The sequence below is a fragment of the Dendrobates tinctorius genome, unplaced genomic scaffold (assembly GCF_039654945.1).
Source record: "Dendrobates tinctorius isolate UK_male_01 unplaced genomic scaffold, ASM3965494v1 ptg000143l, whole genome shotgun sequence".
Taxonomy (NCBI): Eukaryota; Metazoa; Chordata; class Amphibia; order Anura; family Dendrobatidae; genus Dendrobates; species Dendrobates tinctorius.
This window is the reverse complement of record NW_027361810.1, coordinates 16,155,659-16,175,830: the sequence shown is the minus strand read 5'-3', so window position 1 is coordinate 16,175,830 and position 20,172 is coordinate 16,155,659. Positions and strand designations below refer to the sequence as shown.

Here is a 20,172-nt window from a genome sequence, read left to right as displayed (position 1 = left end):
GCGAAATTAATGAGCATGCTGCGCTTACCACGAAGCTGTTGTTTCGTGGTAAGAAACGCATCAGTATGCACAGAAATTGCAAAATGCATAGAAATGAATGGGAAGATTTTTAGCGTTTTTATAGCGGATTTATTGGCCAATCCGTTAAAAAGAATGCAAAAAAAAACAAAAAAAAAAAAACACAGCCTTACCCCCACAAACGCTAAAACGGGGGGGTTTAAAAAAAAGCGGGGAGGAAAGAATTGAGGAGCATAACATGTACACTATATTAAATTACCCTCAGCGGTCATATGTCGAAGCAACACAACATGACTGGAGCCGTGCGATTCAGAACGAGAGCAGCAGATCGTAGTAAGCTGAGAATTATAACCACTTTCATTTTTTAAATCATTGATTAAAAATAGTGAGTAGGAAACTCCTTTTGCGCTTTGTTTAAATTTCATAGAATTCCAGAATGTTAGAGATGGAAGGGACCTCCAGGGTCATAGGGTCCAACCCCCTGCTCAATGCAGGATTCACCAAAACATCTCAGACAGATGTCTGTCCAGCCTCTGTTTGAAGACTTCCATTGAAGGAGAACTCACCACCTCTCGTGGCCGACTGTTCCACGCATTGATCACCCTCATGGTCAAAAAGTTTCCAATATCTAATCTGTATCTTCTCCCTTTCAGTTTCATTCCATTGCTTCTTGTGTTTCCAGGTGTAAATGAGAATAATGATGATCCCTCTACATTGTGACAGCCCTTCAGATATTTGTAGACAGCTATTAAGTCTCCTCTTAGACTTCTTTTTTTTCCCCAAGCTAAACATTCCCAGATCCTTTAACCGTCCTTCGTAGGACATACTTTGCAGTCCGCTCACCATCCTGGTCGCTCTTCTCTTAACTTGCTCCAGTTTTTCAATGCCATTTTTAAAATGTGGCGCCCAGAACTGGACACAGTATTCCAGATTAGGCCTGACCAAGGAGGAGTAGAGGGGGATAATTACTTCACGTGATGTAGACTATGCTTCTCTTAATACATCCTAGAACCGTGTTTGCCTTTTTGCTGCTTAGTATACCCAAGTCTTTCACACGTGCTTTTGCTTAGTTATAGTTCTTCCCATTTTGTATATGTAATTTTCGTTTTTCTTGCCCAGATGTAGAATCTTGAATTTTTCTTGTTAAATACCTTTCTATTAGTCGCTGCCCATTGTTCAAGCTTATCTAGATCTTTCTGAATCCTCCCTCTTCTCTAGTTTACATCGTCTGCAAATTTATTCAGTTTACCTTCAGTTCCCTCATCAAGATCATTTATAGAAATATTGAAAAATACTGGGGCCAGGACAGAGCCTTGTGATCCCCACTGGAAACACTCTTCCAATTGGATGTGCAGCCATTTATTACCACTGAGTACGATCAATCAGCCAGTTATGAATCCACCCAACTGTAGCCTTCTCAGCCCCATACTTGGTCATTTTTTTCCCGGGGGGGGGAGAGAATATAATTCCGTATAATGTGTCGTAAACTGCCGCAGATGCTCCTGATCAACGTGTCCACTGAGCCTAATTTGGACACAAAGAGCCAACAGCCACACCATTACAGGAAAAAAAAAAAAAAAAAAAATTATAAATATATGTTTAAAGGCCTCATCCACCAGACACAGGTGTGCCACACCGTACATGGGTCCTCAATATCTGGCCAATAAAAATCAATGGAACAGCACTAATTTTGGGTGTTGTTGAATTTAGAGACAGAAGCGCAGCCGAAAGAGGATTTTCTACAATTGAAATACATGTCATAGTGATACAAGGGGCCACTTCTCCCCGAAATAAGGGATTCCCGGTCTTGTAGGGATTATATTGGTCCAGTCTCTAAACAATGACAATCTGATCCTGTCACTATCCACACAGAGAAGTTTTGATTTCATGTGTAGTCTATTCACACGCACGTGGACAGATCATGGACCGCAGACATGCTTATCTAAATCATGCGTGACTAGAAGTCAAATAGCGCAGATTCCAATGACAAGACTTGTCGGTCTATTTCAGGGGTGTAAATTTAATATATTTTTTTGAGCTTATGGCGAGGAGCATGCCCGAAAAATGATGATGATTTACGCCTCAAAAGTGGTGTAGATTATGAAAGAAATGTACTACGCTCTACCACTGCAGTAATACTTCTAGCGATGGCATACGCCTCTTTATGAATTTGGCGCATTTTACTCCAGAGCGCTGTTCAACAATACTGGAGCATAAAACGCAGGTCTCCATGAATCTGCCAGTGTCACAATGGCTGTATGAATGGGCATAATGTAACAGAAGTTGGTTGTGTCCACAAATTGTTTGTTGATTTTTGAGGCTTGTATGGAGGAAAGTTAAAAAAAAAAAAAAGCGGGCACAAGTGCATAGGGTACAACTAGAGAGGAGCAAAAAAAGATCTATGTTGTCCTACTCCGGCTTTTACTAGTCAAGGGCAGAGCAAACTCATACACATTGCCATGAAATACCGGCCCCCTGGGATCAGTAGACCTTCCTGACATCACAAGGACTAGGAAACTAGAGCCGCCGAGGATGCCGGTATGGAGTGCCAGCTGAGGGAGTTTGCACTGCCCTAGAGCCCTGAAGTGGACAAAACCTCACCCATGCCTCAGGCCGGATTCACTCATCCGTGCATTGCCTACGGTGCTGTAGAGTTCGCGTTGGCAGATCGGCGCCTAGTCCGTGAAATAGGGATGTGTGACTTAAACTAGAGTGTGTTAGCGACACCCAGTAACATTGACGCCACCATGTGCCCAGACTGATGCTCATTAGATGCAACGTTGAGCTCTTCATCGCGGGGCCACACGGCAACGTCACCTGCTGCAACATTGCAGCACGATGCAACTGTATGTGACAAGGAAGTCATAAACTTCGACACGTTCCAACCTGCTAGTTGCCCTTCTCTTGCCGGCCGCGGAGGCCCAGTCCTAGTCGCCCTTCTCTTGCCGGCCCAGTCCTAGTCGCCCTTCTCTTGCCGGCCCAGTCCTAGTCGCCCTTCTCTTGCTGCCCCAGTCGCCCAGTCCTAGTCGCCACCTCTTGCCGGCCCAGTCCTAGTCGCCACCTCTTGCCGGCCCAGTCCTAGTCGCCACCTCTTGCCGGCCCAGTCCTAGTCGCCACCTCTTGCTGCCCGCGGAGGTCCAGTCCTAGTCGCCCTTCTCTTGCCGCCCTTCTCTTGCCGCCCCAGTCCTAGTCGCCACCTCTTGCCGCCCCAGTCCTAGTCGCCACCTCTTGCCGCCCCAGTCCTAGTCGCCACCTCTTGCTGCCCGCGGAGGTCCAGTCCTAGTCACCCTTCTCTTGCTGCCCCAGTCGCCCAGTCCTAGTCGCCACCTCTTGCCGGCCCAGTCCTAGTCGCCACCTCTTGCCGGCCCAGTCCTAGTCGCCCTTCTCTTGCTGCCCGTGGAGGTCCAGTCCTAGTCGCCCTTCTCTTGCTGCCCCAGTCGCCCAGTCCTAGTCGCCACCTCTTGCCGCCCCAGTCCTAGTCGCCACCTCTTGCCGCCCCAGTCCTAGTCGCCACCTCTTGCTGCCCGCGGAGGTCCAGTCCTAGTCACCCTTCTCTTGCTGCCCCAGTCGCCCAGTCCTAGTCGCCACCTCTTGCCGGCCCAGTCCTAGTCGCCACCTCTTGCCGGCCCAGTCCTAGTCGCCACCTCTTGCCGGCCCAGTCCTAGTCGCCACCTCTTGCCGGCCCAGTCCTAGTCGCCACCTCTTGCCGGCCCAGTCCTAGTCGCCACCTCTTGCCGGCCCAGTCCTAGTCGCCACCTCTTGCCGGCCCAGTCCTAGTCGCCACCTCTTGCCGGCCCAGTCCTAGTCGCCACCTCTTGCCGGCCCAGTCCTAGTCGCCACCTCTTGCCGGCCCAGTCCTAGTCGCCACCTCTTGCCGGCCCAGTCCTAGTCGCCACCTCTTGCCGGCCCAGTCCTAGTCGCCACCTCTTGCCGGCCCAGTCCTAGTCGCCACCTCTTGCCGGCCCAGTCCTAGTCGCCACCTCTTGCCGGCCCAGTCCTAGTCGCCACCTCTTGCCGGCCCAGTCCTAGTCGCCACCTCTTGCCGGCCCAGTCCTAGTCGCCACCTCTTGCCGGCCCAGTCCTAGTCGCCACCTCTTGCCGGCCCAGTCCTAGTCGCCACCTCTTGCCGGCCCAGTCCTAGTCGCCCTTCTCTTGCCGGCCCAGTCCTAGTCGCCCTTCTCTTGCTGCCCGCGGAGGTCCAGTCCTAGTCGCCCTTCTCTTGCCGCCCTTCTCTTGCCGCCCCAGTCCTAGTCGCCCTTCTCTTGCCGCCCCAGTCCTAGTCGCCACCTCTTGCCGGCCCAGTCCTAGTCGCCACCTCTTGCCGGCCCAGTCCTAGTCGCCACCTCTTGCCGGCCCAGTCCTAGTCGCCACCTCTTGCCGGCCCAGTCCTAGTCGCCCTTCTCTTGCTGCCCGCGGAGGTCCAGTCCTAGTCGCCCTTCTCTTGCCGCCCTTCTCTTGCCGCCCCAGTCCTAGTCGCCCTTCTCTTGCCGCCCCAGTCCTAGTCGCCACCTCTTGCCGCCCCAGTCCTAGTCGCCACCTCTTGCCGCCCCAGTCCTAGTCGCCACCTCTTGCTGCCCGCGGAGGTCCAGTCCTAGTCACCCTTCTCTTGCTGCCCCAGTCGCCCAGTCCTAGTCGCCACCTCTTGCCGGCCCAGTCCTAGTCGCCCTTCTCTTGCTGCCCGCGGAGGTCCAGTCCTAGTCACCCTTCTCTTGCTGCCCCAGTCGCCCAGTCCTAGTCGCCACCTCTTGCCGGCCCAGTCCTAGTCGCCCTTCTCTTGCTGCCCGTGGAGGTCCAGTCCTAGTCACCCTTCTCTTGCTGCCCCAGTCGCCCAGTCCTAGTCGCCACCTCTTGCCGGCCCAGTCCTAGTCGCCACCTCTTGCCGGCCCAGTCCTAGTCGCCACCTCTTGCCGGCCCAGTCCTAGTCGCCACCTCTTGCCGGCCCAGTCCTAGTCGCCACCTCTTGCCGGCCCAGTCCTAGTCGCCACCTCTTGCCGGCCCAGTCCTAGTCGCCACCTCTTGCCGGCCCAGTCCTAGTCGCTCTTCTCTTGCTGCCCGCGGAGGTCCAGTCCTAGTCACCCTTCTCTTGCTGCCCCAGTCGCCCAGTCCTAGTCACCCTTCTCTTGCTGCCCCAGTCGCCCAGTCCTAGTCACCCTTCTCTTGCTGCCCCAGTCGCCCAGTCCTAGTCGCCTTTCTCTTGCCGCCCCAGCCGCTTGCACTGTGCAGACACCAGCGCCAGTTACCCCATAGCCCCAGGTCGCTTCCCCATGGTACGGCCCCGCTGATGGGCTTTATGGGTCTTGTAGTCCCCCTACTGCACGCCTCAGCCCCGTTACCGCCGCGGGGCGACCAGTGACAACGTATCACACAGAAGCAGACGGCGGAGGTCGTTTACCTGCGTGTAACACCAGCTCTCCGCCACCGGCCCACTGGACACCTCTGCAGGCGGAGGGGGCGAGGGTCCAGCTGACATGCTGCCTCCAGAAGAGGGGATACCACAGCACCACCGGCCGCCTCCACACTCCAGGAACCAGAGGTTCTTTTTGGGGCTTTTTGTCACTTTTGCAAACATAAGACGAGGGGCGTCCTGTCACTTCATGGCCCCATGGGCGGCAGGGCTGCGGCCTCGGCGGCCTCCGCTCCCGTCACACCGCGCGGCCCGGCGCATCCTCACATACTTTGTATCAATATGTTACCACATCTGCCGGTACTGGCACCTCTCAGGACTCACAGCGCCCTCTGCGCATGCCCGGACAGATCTCGCGTCGCTAGAGGGGGTGGGGGTGAAAAAAAAAAAAAAAAAAAAAAAAATTCTAACGTCGCGAGATTTGGCAACGCAGGCGCACTGCGAAACTGAGCGGCGCCTCAGCTTCAAAACTTGTACTGAGCATGCGTAAGAGAACGGTGACCTGAGTCAGCACGCATGCGCAGTTAGCCTTAGCAGATGGCAGGAGTGACAGGTGATGGACGCTCCTGGGTCCCGTCCTGGGGGGCTGTGCTGACGAAACAGCGGTTTCCTCTATGCACACTGGAGGCTCCTAATGGCTGCGATTTTCTAGGCATACAAAAAAAAAAATAAATAAATATATATTTCCAAAAATCACAAGTCAGCCCACATCCACAGGTCAGGATACCTTACTGACTATTGGGAGATTCTGAGATCAGGGCGCTAGAAACTCAAAGAACGGGGCCGTGTACACCTATCGTATCTAATGCAGAGGTGTATGCTCAAGCTCCACTCATGGTCACTGGAACTGGCGGGAATAGCCGAGCATGCGCACCTCCGCTCCATTCATCATCAAAGGGACTGACGGGAATAGCTGAGCATGCGCACCTCCGCTCCATTCAAAGGGACTGACGGGAATAGCTGAGCATGCGCACCTCCGCTCCATTCAAAGGGACTGACGGGAATAGCTGAGCATGCGCACCTCCGCTCCATTCAAAGGGACTGACGGGAATAGCTGAGCATGCGCACCTCCGCTCCATTCATCATCAAAGGGACTGACGGGAATAGCTGAGCATGCGCACCTCCGCTCCATTCAAAGGGACTGACGGGAATAGCTGAGCATGCGCACCTCCGCTCCATTCATCATCAAAGGGACTGACGGGAATAGCTGAGCATGCGCACCTCCGCTCCATTCATCATCAAAGGGACTGACGGGAATAGCTGAGCATGCGCACCTCCGCTCCATTCATCATCAAAGGGACTGACGGGAATAGCTGAGCATGCGCACCTCCGCTCCATTCATCATCAAAGGGACTGACGGGAATAGCTGAGCATGCGCACCTCCGCTCCATTCAAAGGGACTGACGGGAATAGCTGAGCATGCGCACCTCCGCTCCATTCAAAGGGACTGACGGGAATAGCTGAGCATGCGCACCTCCGCTCCATTCATCATCAAAGGGACTGACGGGAATAGCTGAGCATGCGCACCTCCGCTCCATTCATCATCAAAGGGACTGACGGGAATAGCTGAGCATGCGCACCTCCGCTCCATTCATCATCAAAGGGACTGACGGGAATAGCCGAGCATGCGCACCTCCGCTCCATTCATCATCAAAGGGACTGACGGGAATAGCTGAGCATGCGCACCTCCGCTCCATTCATCAAAGGGACTGACTGGAATAGCTGAGCATGCGCACCTCCGCTCCATTCATCATCAAAGGAACTGACTGGAATAGCTGAGCATGCGCATCTCCGCTCCATTCATCATCAAAGGGACTGACGGGAATAGCCGAGCATGCGCACCTCCGCGGCATCAATCAACGAGACTGACGGGAATAGCCGAGCATGCGCACCTCCGCTCCATTAATCATCAATGGGACTGACGGGAATAGCCGAGCATGCGCGCCTCCGCAGCATCAATCATCAACGAGACTGACGGGAATAACCGAGCATGCGCGCCTCCGCTCCATTCATCATCAATGGGACTGACAGGAATAGCCGAGCATGCGCGCCTCCGCGGCATCAATCATCAACGAGACTGACGGGAATAACCGAGCATGCGCGCCTCCGCTCCATTCATAATCAATGGGACTGACAGGAATAGCCGAGCATGCGCACCTCCGCACCATCCATCATCAATGGGACTGACAGGAATAGCCGAGCATGCGCGCCTCCGCGGCATCAATCAACGAGACTGACGGGAATAGCCGAGCATGCGCACCTCCGCTCCATTCATCATCAATGGGACTGATGGGAATTGCCTAGCATGCACACCTCCGCTCCATCATCAGTGGGACTGGCGAAAACAGCAGAGCATGCACACCTCCTCAGTTAAAAACTAAATTGCTCCCATGGTTCACAAGCCCCGATACATACACACACCTCTCCTTCCAAGAGGGATTAACTTTTTTTTTTTTTTTTATTCCCCATCTATGTAGCCATTTCATCATATAATGTGCAGACAAAAAAAGTTTTTTTTTGGGTTTTTTTTTTTAAAGGCATAAACATAAGTATCCTGTAGATATTTTCACAACCCCCTACAAAGTTTTTTTAATTGCACCCTTTAGTGCTTTTCATGTGGAGTTTAGTCTACAGCTTTTTAGGATTGTTTATCCCAATAAATAAAAAGACGTGGGATCACCTCTATTCTATGTAACCAGTAAAGGTAAAGCAGACAGCTGAGAGCTCATCATCAGGCTGGGAAGGTTCCTGGTTATTATTGCTTTTCATAGTGGCCAGGTCTCATGGAGCACAGCGTGAGCGGCTGCCTATTTTGGAGGGACCAATGGGAGAGAAAGTGATGGACTACTTCAGACCTGCATGGGAAATGGGTGCCAAGGAAATGCATGGTAAATACTAAGTTACAAGTTTTTGAAGGTCTTAGGCCTCTTTCACACATCAGGTTTTCGCCGTCAGGCGCGATCCGGCACTTTTGACAGAAACCGGATCCGGCGAAATGCAATGCCGGATCCGGTTTCCCCCCCATTAACTTGCATTTGCGCCGGATGGCCATGCGTTTCATCCGGTTTTTGCCGGATCCGGCAATGTGTCGCGATCCGGCGTCTGGAAAAAACGGTGACTAACGTTTTTTGTCTACGGCGAAAAAGCCGGACACGCCGGATCCAGCGCGTCCGGCTTTTTCACACAATGAAAGCCTATGAGCGCCGCAATGCGCCGGATCCGGTTTTTTGGTCTGAGCATGCTCAGTAGCTCTGCCCACAAGACATATATAAAAGCAAGACAGTGGGACCCACAGCCACACCCAAAATGCCACCCAAGAAAGCAACCAAGCGAAGCAGGAGAAGGCAGGAGACCACTGCAGCACCACCACCACCACCCCAAATGGAGCAGCAAATGGAACATGCTGAGGAGGGGAGGCCAGCAGCAGATGAGAGACGGTAATTATCAAATAACCCATTCCTCCAAACTAGGGCTATTGAATATCAAGATATTCATTGGCCCTTTGTTTCTCTTTATTCAACAGCCGCCCAATAGATGCAGCAGCAGCAATGGCAGCAGCTGGAAGACCACCCACAGCCATGGAGTGTGGCCATGAGGAAGACAGCACATCTTCTTCTGGGAGCCCTCCCTCGCATCGTCAGCGTTTTACGGTAAGTTTTTATTTCCAAAATCCATCTTCTCTGTAATATATGTCTATTCATTGCCTTTTATTTCAAAACAGGAATCACAAGATGAAGAGGAGCTCCCAGAAGAAGAAGGAAGGGGTGGACAGACACCTGGAGTGGGCTCACAATTGGTAAGTTTTTTTGCATCAAACGCAGAAACACAACATCACACTACACACAACACATAGAAAACAATGTTCTGCAGACCACACACAGCAAACAAATGCCTACATCCAAAGACATAACATTTTTTGTTTTCTTCTCTAGTCTTCCCAATCTGGTGCTCGGCCAAGAGGTCCTCGCAGTGCCTCCCAGGGTCGTCGGCGACAGCAACGCGGCGGTCACCAGCGTGTAAGTATAAATATTTTTGCTTTGTTTTTTTGCACTTTTTATTTCATTTCTTTTGTGGAGGCTAATTATGTTATTTTTGTCTTTTTCTTTAACAGCCTTCACAGCGTGCTCCCGACTCTGACGGTGAGGATGGAGGACTCGATGTGGACCACCTCATCGATCTCGTCAGAGAAAGGGAGCCGCTCTGGAATATGGCTGACCGACGCCACGCTGACCTGATCGTTACCCGACGACTCTGGGAGGAAATCTGTTCGCTCCTTGTGGGCCGCTGGGAGGACCTCGAAGCTCGGGCCCAGATTAAAGAGCGTAAGTATATACAGTACCGGTTGCTTGATGTAAACCAGTGTTTCCCGAACTCCAGTCCTCGTGGTCCCCACGGATCATGTGTTCAGGATTTCTATTTACTATGGAAATCCTGAAAACATGACCCCTGGGGACCATGAGGACTAGAGTTTGGGAAACACTGATGTTGTATACTAACCACTTTGTCCTTTCTCGTTTCAGGGAACAGAATTGTGAATCGGTGGCGGTCTGTGAGGGATCGTTTCAAGAAGGAGTTCAATAAAGAGATGCGGGCCCCGAGTGGATCTGGAGGACGCAGGAGCAAGTACAAGTACGCAGAAGCCCTGTCGTTCCTCCGGGAAACAATGGTCACCAGAAGGTAAATATTACACACCACATGTGAAAAAAAATGTTATATGTAAATTTTTTTTTCAGCCAGGGCCATACCATGTCAGTATTTTAATTGTTTTTTTTTCCTCTTTATTCCACAGCACGGTGAGCAGCACTCGGGAGCCGGCACGATTGGACCCTTCTGAGGTGATCCCTGAGGAGACCGGCACCGAGGGACACTTCGACCGCCCCGGTACATCTGCACCTTCCCACACATTCGACCCATCTGTCCCATCCACCAGCACAGGAGCATCGTGGCCGCCTACATTACATGAAGCTGCTGGTGAGGAGATCGCTTTCCCTTTACCCCACCCTTCTGCCCCTGCCACCTCTAGTACACCTGCGGGTACTGGGCGGCAGCGGGGTCAGGAAAAGACTTATGCGCCAGAGTTCTTGCATCTGAATGCATCTTTCCAGAACTGTCTAAAAGTCTTGTCAGAGCAAATCTCCGCAGGCTATCAGCAGATCAACTCCAGCATTCTGGAGGTGAAGACACTTCTGCAAACCATGCATTCAGAAGCAAGATCTTCGCCAAACCACACCTTTTTCAGGTCTGTTGTGGAGCGCATGGAAACGCTCTCTCCTGCCCAGCAGATGCATGTAATGCATTCATGCCACGCTGCTCTCCAGCAAGTTACCTCCCAACCTCCTCCTCCTCCCACCACAGTAGTTCCTCCACCTGCACCCCCTCCAGCCACTTTCCATCCTCCCCCTCCTATTACATCTACACCCCCTCCAGCCACTTTCCATCCTCCCCCTCCTATTACATACCATCCACTTTCCATCCTCCCCCTCCTATTACATACCATCCACTTTCCATCCTCCCCCTCCTATTACATACCATCCACTTTCCATCCTCCCCCTCCTATTACATACCATCCTCCCCCTCCTATTACATACCATCCTCCCCCTCCTATTACATACCAGCAACCTCCCCAGCACCAGCAACCTCCCCAGCACCAGCAACCTCCCCAGCACCTGCAAACTCCACAGTACCAGACATCTCCCCACTTCCAGCAACCTGCCCCGTACCAAACTCCTTCCCCATACAACTTGCCATCAACATCATCTGCTCCTACAGTCCCTGCCCAACCCTCCACACCACCACCCACCACCTCTTCTGCTTCCCACATGTCCACCCATTCTGTAGTTTTTTCCACACCATCACCTCTAACTGTTCCTTCCCCACCACGATCCCAGTCCTCTCTCCACACTCCCAGTGTCGAAGTGTCCCGCAGCCCCTCCAGCAGTATTTCCACCACACACTACACAGATTTATAATGTGTGTATTTAAATAAAAATGACCAGTTTTATGGTTTCAAAGCTTTATTAAACAAGTTTATTAAAATTTTAAAAAAGTTTACTAAAAAAAACATTTTTCAATAAAAGTTAAATTATTTTACACTGGTTGTCTGTCATTTCTTTCTGCGGCGAAAAAGGTTAAATACAGGGTATTTAAAAGGTGAAATGGTATTCAAAACTAGGTATATAACTGTGGGTAAATTTTAGCTTTTTGCCACAGTTGTGTTCCTGGTTGTGTTTGAAGCAAAGTATTTCACCTAAAAAGTTGTGTTTATTGTTGGTGATTTCCTAACAATGTACACAACTTTTGTTAAAAGGTGAAATACTTTGCATAAAACACAACCAGGTACACACCTGTGGCCTAAAGCTAAAAATAGAGACCATGACAAGATAGCCAACTTTGGTTGGCAAAGGTATATACTGTTGGTACAGAAGGTACACAAGTTTGGTTAGGGCACAAATCTTTCACACACTGTCATCCTGCCAGTGTACTCTGCCTTGAGGTGACAAAGTATAGTGCAAAATTGTCCCTCATTACTGAAACCGTCACAGAACTTCTAGTGGTAATGTCATGGTAATCTTGCAAGGTGGTTTCTTCAGAGGTGTCCTCAATGGAAATGGGTTCCTTGCAGATAACAAAATTGTGGAGTACCACGCACGCTTTGATCACCTCGTCCACAGTTTCTGTCTTGAGGTTGATCGCAGTCAATAGGACCCGCCATTTGGCTGTCAGAATACCAAAGGTACATTCAACCATTCTTCTTGCTCTTGTGAGGCGGTAATTAAAAATGCGTTTTGGTCTTGTCAATCCTCTGCTAGAGTACGGTTTCAAAAGGTGTTCTGACAGCTGGAAGGCTTCATCCCCTACACAGACAAATGGCATAGGTGGACCAGATGTTTGCGGCAGCGGTCTAGGTGGTGGGAACTGGAAGGTGTTTCCATACAGTTTACGCCCCATGGCAGACAGTTTGAAAACTTGAGAGTCATTGGAGCGGCTATAGGCCCCAATATCAACCGCAATAAATTTGTATTCCGCGTCAGCGATGGCCATGAGGACAATTGAAAAATATTTCTTGTAATTGAAATATTCCGATCCCGATCCAGCTGGCTTTACAATGCGGATATGTTTCCCGTCCACAGCGCCCAAGCAGTTGGGAAACTGACATATCTGTTGAAACTTGTCAGCAATTTCAATCCACCTCTCTGTTGTGGGCTCTGGTAAAAACTCTTCAGCTAAGGCGTCCCACAGTGCACGGCATGTGTACTTCACAATTCCAGATATGGTGGAAATCCCGAGTCTGTACTGGAAATGCAGTGACGAAAGGGATTCTCCAGTTGCAAGAAATCTGTGGGGAATTAAAAAACAATAAATTAGTTTTAAATCACAGCATTACATACCAAAACTCAGCTATAACACTTGGAGATACAAACTACCACCAACAAGATTGCAGTGAAAGTGTGCTCTGATGCGATCACATCCAATAAATGTGGCTTACCTTAAAGTCACCATCAGACGCTCTGCGGGTGAAACAGAGAAGCAGCAATAGGTGTCCGCTTTTCTTATGAGGTGTGCAATGCGCTCCACCAAGTAATCAAAATTCTCCATTTTCATCCTAACATATCCAAAAAAAATTTATCCGGGTTTTGTCGAAGGTCCATGCAGAGTGTAGAATAGACCCCACGCGTCATTCTCTTGGCTGTGATGGGGTGGATCCACAAACGTCGTCTACGATGCCTGATGCGCTGCTGTCTCGCTCTCTCCTTCTCCAGAACAATCACCCTCAAACGATTCGCCTCCGCTGTAAAATCCGCCAAATTCTTCAAAATATTTCCAATGACAACATCCATCTTCGCCAGTAACTTGCTCTTCTCTCCAACCTGCACTTTCTCCTCTACAACCTGTCAAAGAAGGGCTGTAGGAACATGCTATATATAGTTTTCCAGTAGCCAATCCCGTTCGGAAGGCCACAAGGGTCAATTTTAAAAACCGGATCCGGCGTAATCCGTCGAAAAACGGATGAACCGGATCCGGTTTTGTCTATCCAGAAAAAGACGGATCCGCCAGAAAACCGGATCCGTCACATCCGGTTTTACGAAACATTTGCCGGATCCGGCGTTCCGGCACGACGCCGGATCGCGCCTGACGCCGAAAACCTGATGTGTGAAAGTAGCCTTACCTCCTAATTTTGTTCCTTTTTGGTCATAGATATTTTAGAATTTTCTTTTTTTAAGATTAGTTATTTACTGGCTGCTCAATGGCTCATCATATTGCAGTTTTAACCCCTTCCTGACATCCGACGTACTATCCCGTCCATGGGACCTGGGCCCCTATGCCCATGGACGGGATAGTACGTCTCAGCGATCAGCGGCGCCCACGTGTCAGCTGATTATCACAGCTGACACAATGTGTCAGGGGCGGTCACAGCCCGCCCCCGACACGTTAACCCCTTGCACACTGTGATCAAACACGATCACGGTGTACAGGGAGTTAAAGGGAAGCATCGGCAGGGAGGGGGCTCCCTCTGTGCTTCCCTGAGCCCCCCACGGCAGCGCAATGTGCAGCGCTGCTGCGGGGGGCTCCTTTCCTGCAGGCCCCCGAATCCAAGATGGCGACGGGGGCCTGCAGGAAGCCTTCGGCACTGCCTGTGACAGATCGCTGATCTGTCACAGTGATCTGTGATGTGACAGATCAGCGATCTGTCACAGGACAATGATGTCCCACCTGGGACTATGTAATAAAGAAAAATAAAAAAAAGTGTAAAAATAATTAAAAATAAAAAAAAAAATAATAAAAATACACATATTTGGTATCGCCGCGTCCGTAACGACCCGCCCTATAAAACTGTCCCAATAGTTAACCCCTTAAAAAATAAAAAACGAAGCAAAAAAAATAATGATTTATTATCATACTGCCAAACAAAAAGTGTAATAACGCGCGATCAAAAAGACGCATATAAATATCCATGGTACCACTGAAAACGTCATCTTGTCCTGCAAAAAACGAGCCACCACACAGCATCATCAGCGACAAAATAAAAAAAGTTATAGCTCGCAGAATAAAGCGATGCAAAAAATTTTATATAAAATAGTCTTCATTGCATAAAACCGACAAAACATAAAAAAAAAAAAAAAAAGACCTAAATGAGTTATCGCTGTAACCGTACTGACCCGAAGAATGAAACCGCTTTATCAATTTTACCGCACGCGGAACGGTGTAAACGCACTCCCCCAAAAGAAATTCATGAAACGCTGGTTTTTGTTCATTCTGCGTCCCAAAAATCGGAATAAAAAGCGATCAAAAATGTCACGTGCCCGAAAATGGTACCAATAAAAACGTCAACTCGTCCCGCAAAAAAATAAGACCTCACATGACTCGGTGGGTCAAAATACAGAAAAATTATAGCTCTCAATATGTGGTGATGCAAAAACTATTTTTACAATAAAAAGCGTCTTTTAGCGTATGACAGCTGCCAAACATAAAAACCGCCATAAATAGTAAATCAAACCCCCCGTTATCACCCCCTTAGTTAGGGAAAAATAATAAAATTAAAAGGAAATGTATTTATTTCCATTTTCCCATTAGGGTTAGAGCTAGGGCTAGGGTTAGGGTTGGAGTTAGAATTGGGGGTTTCCACTGTTTGGGCACATCAGGGGCTCTCCAAATGCAACATTGCATCTGATCTCAATTCCAGCCAATTCTGAGTTGAAAAAGTCATATGGTGCTCCTTCCCTTCCAAGCTCTGCCATGCGCCCAAACAGTGTTTTACCCCCAACCATGTGCCCAAACCAGGGGGAAGAGTCTTGAGGAGATCATTTGCATATTCCCAGTGCCTTCTGGGATAAGTGAAGAGTCTCCGCGAGCTCAAACGATCACTGGGTTTTGGCCGTTGCAGCTGAAAAGAGGAAATCGGAAAAACCGAGCGCCTATCGGCGCGCAAATTTTGGCTCATCTTCCATCGTTTTTAAGAAATCTCAAGATGGAAGAGGCCAGGAGCAATTTGGTGAGCTGCATTTCTTGCTACATGTTCACAGATTTACCAGTGGAAAAGCCAAACTTCACATGCCACAAATGCAAGCTTGTGTCCCTGTTGGAGGAAAAGTTGCAAAATCTCGAAGAGAGGTTAGCTACGTTGAAGATCATTAAGGAAGGTGAAGAGTTCTTGGACAGAGCAGAATTATCTCTTCATGTTACAGAAAGAAGAAATTCGAAGTGCACCTGAAGAAACAGAGGAATGGAGACATGTGACCCAGAGAAGCAGGAGGATCAGGAGGCAGTCAGCACCCATACTGCTCAGAAACCAGTACCAGGCTCTCACGCAGGAAAACAATGAAGAAATACATCAGGATAAGACTTTGCCAACAAACAGCAACCTTGTACGCCTTCAGAGTCCTCCTGGATGGAGAAAGAAAAATGTTGTGAAGAAGAAACGGAGAGTGGTGGTCATGGGGGATTCCCTGTTGAGAGGAACAGAGGCCGCTATCTGCAGACCGGATATAACTTCAAGAGAAATGTGCTGTCTTCCAGGTGCAAAAATTAAAGATGTGTCTGACAGGATATCAGGACTCTTCAGACCTACAGATGACTACCCATTCCTGCTACTACATGTGGGGACAAATGACACCGCAAGAAACCATCTGCAGAGACTTTGAAGACTTAGGCAAGAAAGTGAAAGAACTGGGAGCGCAGGTGGTCTTCTCTGCCATCCTCCCAGTGGATGGCCATGGAACAAGGAGGTGGAATAAGATTCTGCAGGTGAACAACTGGCTACGTCGATGGTGCCGTCAGCAACGATTTGGATTTCAGGATCACGGAGTGAACTACTTATACGATGGACTACTTGCTAGAGATGGGGTGCACCTTACGAAGACTGGAAAGCATGTATTTGGAAGTCGCCTTGCTACACTTGTAAGGAGAGCTTTAAACTAGAACAACATGGGAAGGGAAGCAAAAGACCAGAAAAAGCCATACACCTGACAAATGCTATTGAGAACTCTGCTATTAGAAGTGGAAAGGAAGAACAAAGACGAAAGAATCTAATTAATAAAAATATTGGAGAAAGAGAAACCAATCACAAACTAAAATGTTTCTATACTAATGCACAAAGCATGGGCAACAAACAAGGAGAATTGGAACTACTAACACAGGAAAAGAAATATGATGTCATTGGAATCACTGAAACTTGGTGGGACAATACACATGATTGGAATACAAGACTAGAAGGATACAACTTATTTGCAAGAAACAGACATGATAAACGAGGAGGGGGTGTCGCATTGTATGTTAGAAACGCGTATATCTGCACAGAGATTGAAGCTTCAGAGACTGGGAGTTCTGTGGAAACTGTTTGGGTAAGAATACAAGGACAGAACAATGGAAAGGACACCATTGTAGGCATTTACTACAGGCCGCCTGTGCAAGCTGAAGATATGGATGAACTCTTTATGCATCAAATGGCCAAGTTCTCCAAAAAAAATATGACATAGTTGTCATGGGAGATTTCAACTATCCAGACATTTGTTGGGAATCTCTCTCAGGCAAAACTAACAGGTCAAGGAAATTCTTATCCTCTCTTGCTGACAACTTTATCTTCCAAAAGGTAAGGGAGAAAACAAGGGGAACTGCTACCTTGGATCTAATCCTTATAAACAGGGAGGAAATGGTTGAGGAGGTAAAAGTGGCTGGGACCCTAGGAGGTAGCGACCATGCTATTTTAGAATTTTGGATAACTAGAGGCGGAAGACCTGTGAAGACTCAGACGTCAAGGTTAGATTTCAGAAAGGCAGATTTTAAGGGATTCAGAAAGAGAATTGGAGGGATCCAATGGCTGGATATCCTTAAAGACAAAAATGTCCAGGAAGGATGGGAAGTCTTGAAAAATGAAATTCTCAAAGCACAGTTGTTAACAATTCCAAAAAGAGGGAAGAATAGGAAGCATTTAAGGAAACCAGGATGGATGAACACAGAACTTAAGCACATGCTAAAAAGGAAGAAAAAAAAATGTTTATAAAATGGAAAGAGGGAGGCATATCTAAAGAAGAATATAATGCTGTCTGCAGAACCTGCAGGGCACAAATCAGATTAGCTAAAGCTGAAAATGAATTGAGGCTTGCAAGAGATGTCAAAAGCAATAATAAAGGATTTTGGGGATATGTCAAAAGTAAAAGAAAAGTCAAAGATGCTATAGGATTTTTACAGGATGAAAATGATGAAATGGTAAGACAGGATGTTGAGAAGGCTGAACTTTTAAATTCCTATTTTGCATCTGTTTTCTCTCAGAAAGGAAATGTAACATCAACTGTTCTTCACTGTCCTATTAAGGGAATAGAAGAATCCAGGATATCTATAAACAGAAAGATAGTGAGGAAACACGTAGCTAACCTAAATGAATTCAAGTCTCCAGGTCCAGATGAATTACACCCCAGAATACTGAAGGAGATAGCAGATGAAATTTTTGAACCCCTCTCCATAATCTTTGAAAGTTCTTGGAGGACAGGAGAAGTGCCAGAAGACTGGAGAAGAGCAAATGTTGTTCCCATCTTCAAAAAGGGGAAGAAGGTGGACCCAGGCAACTATAGGCCGGTGAGTCTGACTTCTATACCAGGAAAGATCTTTGAACAAATTATTAAACATGTATGTCAATACCTGGATAAGAATGAAGTGATTAAACGGAGTCAGCATGGGTTTGTAACTAATAAGTCATGTCAGACTAACTTAATTTCCTTCTATGACGGTATCACTGATTGGGTGGATCAAGGAAATGCTGTAGATATAGTATATCTTGATTTCAGCATTTGACAAAGTCTCTCATACAATCCTTATTGAAAAAATGACTAAGTATGGAATGGACAAGGCAACTGTTAGGTGGATTCATAACTGGCTTAGTGATCGGACCCAAAGAGTGGTCGTAAATGGCTGCACATCCAGTTGGAGGAATGTCTCAAGTGGGGTACCACAGGGCTCTGTCCTGGGCCCTGTATTGTTCAACATCTTTATCAATGATTTAGATGAAGGAATTAAGGGTAAACTGATCAAATTTGCTGATGACACAAAGCTAGGAGGGATAGCTAATACTAGAGAAGAGAGAGGATTCAAAAAGATTTAAATAAACTGGAGAAGTGGGCAGCAACTAACAGAATGGTTTTTAACAGGGAGAAATGCAAAGTACTACATCTGGGCAATAAAAATGAAAAAAGCATATATAGAATGGGAGGAATAGGGCTAAGTGACCGCACATGTGAAAAAGACTTGGGTATACTAATAGATCACAGACTGAATATGAGTCAACAGTGTGATGCAGCAGCAAAAAAGGCAAATGCAATACTAGGATGTATTAACAGAAGCATACAGTCTAGATCACGTGAAGTCATTATTTCCCTCTACTCCTCTTTGGTCAGACCTCATCTGGAATATTGTGTCCAGTTTTGGGCACCACATTTTAAAAAAAAGACATCAAACTGGAGCAAGTTCAGAAAAGAGCGACCAGAATGGTGACCGGTCTGCAAACCCTGTCTTATGAGGAAAGGTTGCAGGATTTGGGAATGTTTAGTTTGCAAAAGAGAAGACTGAGAGGAGACTTAATAGCTGTCTACAAATATCTAAAGGGCTGTCACATTGTAGAAGGATCAACTTTATTCTCATTTGCACAAGGAAAGACTAGAAGCAATGGGATGAAACTGAATGGGAGGAGACACAGATTAGATATTAGAAAAAACTTTTTGACAGTTAGAGTGATCAATGAGTGGAACAGGCTGCCACAAGAAGTGGCGAGTTCTCCTTCAATGGAAGTCTTCAAACAGAGGCTGGACAGACATCTGACTGGGATGATTTAGCGAATCCTGCTTTGAGCAGGGGGTTGGACCAGATGGCCCAGGAGGTCCCTTCCAACATGTAGGGCATCAGCCTACTCAGGACAAATTGCAAAACAACTTTTGGGGTCCAATTTCTCCTGTTACCCTTAGGAAAATAAAAAATTGGGGGCAAAAAATATCATTTTTGTGGAATAAATATTTTTTTTATTTTCACGTCCGAGCGTCATAAACTTCTGTGAAGCACTTGGGGGTTCAAAGTGCTTACCACACATCTAGATAAGTTCCGTGGGGGGGGGGGGGGGGGTCTAGTGTCCAAAATGGGGTCACTTGTGGGGATTTTCAATAGTTTAGGTACATTAGGGGCTCTCCAAAGGCAACATGACACCCGCAGACCATTCCATCAATGTCTGCATTCCAAAACGTCACTACTTCCCTTCCGAGCCCTGACGTGTGTCAATACAGTAGTTTTCTCCCACATATGGGGTGTCAGCGTACTCAGGACAAATTGGACAACAACTTTTGGGGTTCAATTTCTCCTGTTACCCTTGGGAAAATAAAAAAATTGGGGACTAAAAGATCATGTTTGTGGAAAAAATACGAATTTTTTATTTTCACGCCCGGGCGCTATAAACTTCTGTGAAGCACTGGGGGGTTTAAAGTGCTCACCACACATCTAGATAAGTTCCTTGGGGGGGGGGGGGTCTAGTTTCCAAAATGGTGTCATTTGTGGGGGGTTTCCACTGTTTAGGTACATCAGGGGTTTTCCAATCGCGACATGGTGTCCGATCTCAATTCCAGCCAAAAACGTCAAATGGCGCTGCTTCCCTTCTGAGCTCTGCCATGTGCCCAAATAGTGGTTTACCCCCACATGTGGGGTATCAGCGTACTCAGGACAAATTGCACAATAACTTTTAGGGTCCTGTTACCCTTGGGAAAATAAAAGTTGGGGTG

The 20,172-nt window shown here is 48.1% G+C and overlaps 1 protein-coding gene across 2 annotated transcripts in view; it reads right to left on the bottom strand.

Moving 5' to 3' along the window:
* Positions 1 to 20,172, bottom strand: part of SPOPL (speckle type BTB/POZ protein like) — a 76,593-nt gene that overhangs the window by 39,320 nt on the left and 17,101 nt on the right. Inside the window, exon 1 of one of the 2 annotated variants that reach the window (XM_073545565.1) lies at positions 5,411 to 5,727. The exons of the other annotated variant lie outside the window; for it this stretch is intronic. Coding sequence (XP_073401666.1) covers positions 5,411 to 5,587 — 177 coding nt within the window. The 5' untranslated portion in view covers positions 5,588 to 5,727. Of the gene's footprint in view, positions 1 to 5,410; positions 5,728 to 20,172 lie in introns of those variants that run through there. 2 annotated transcript variants of the gene reach the window in all.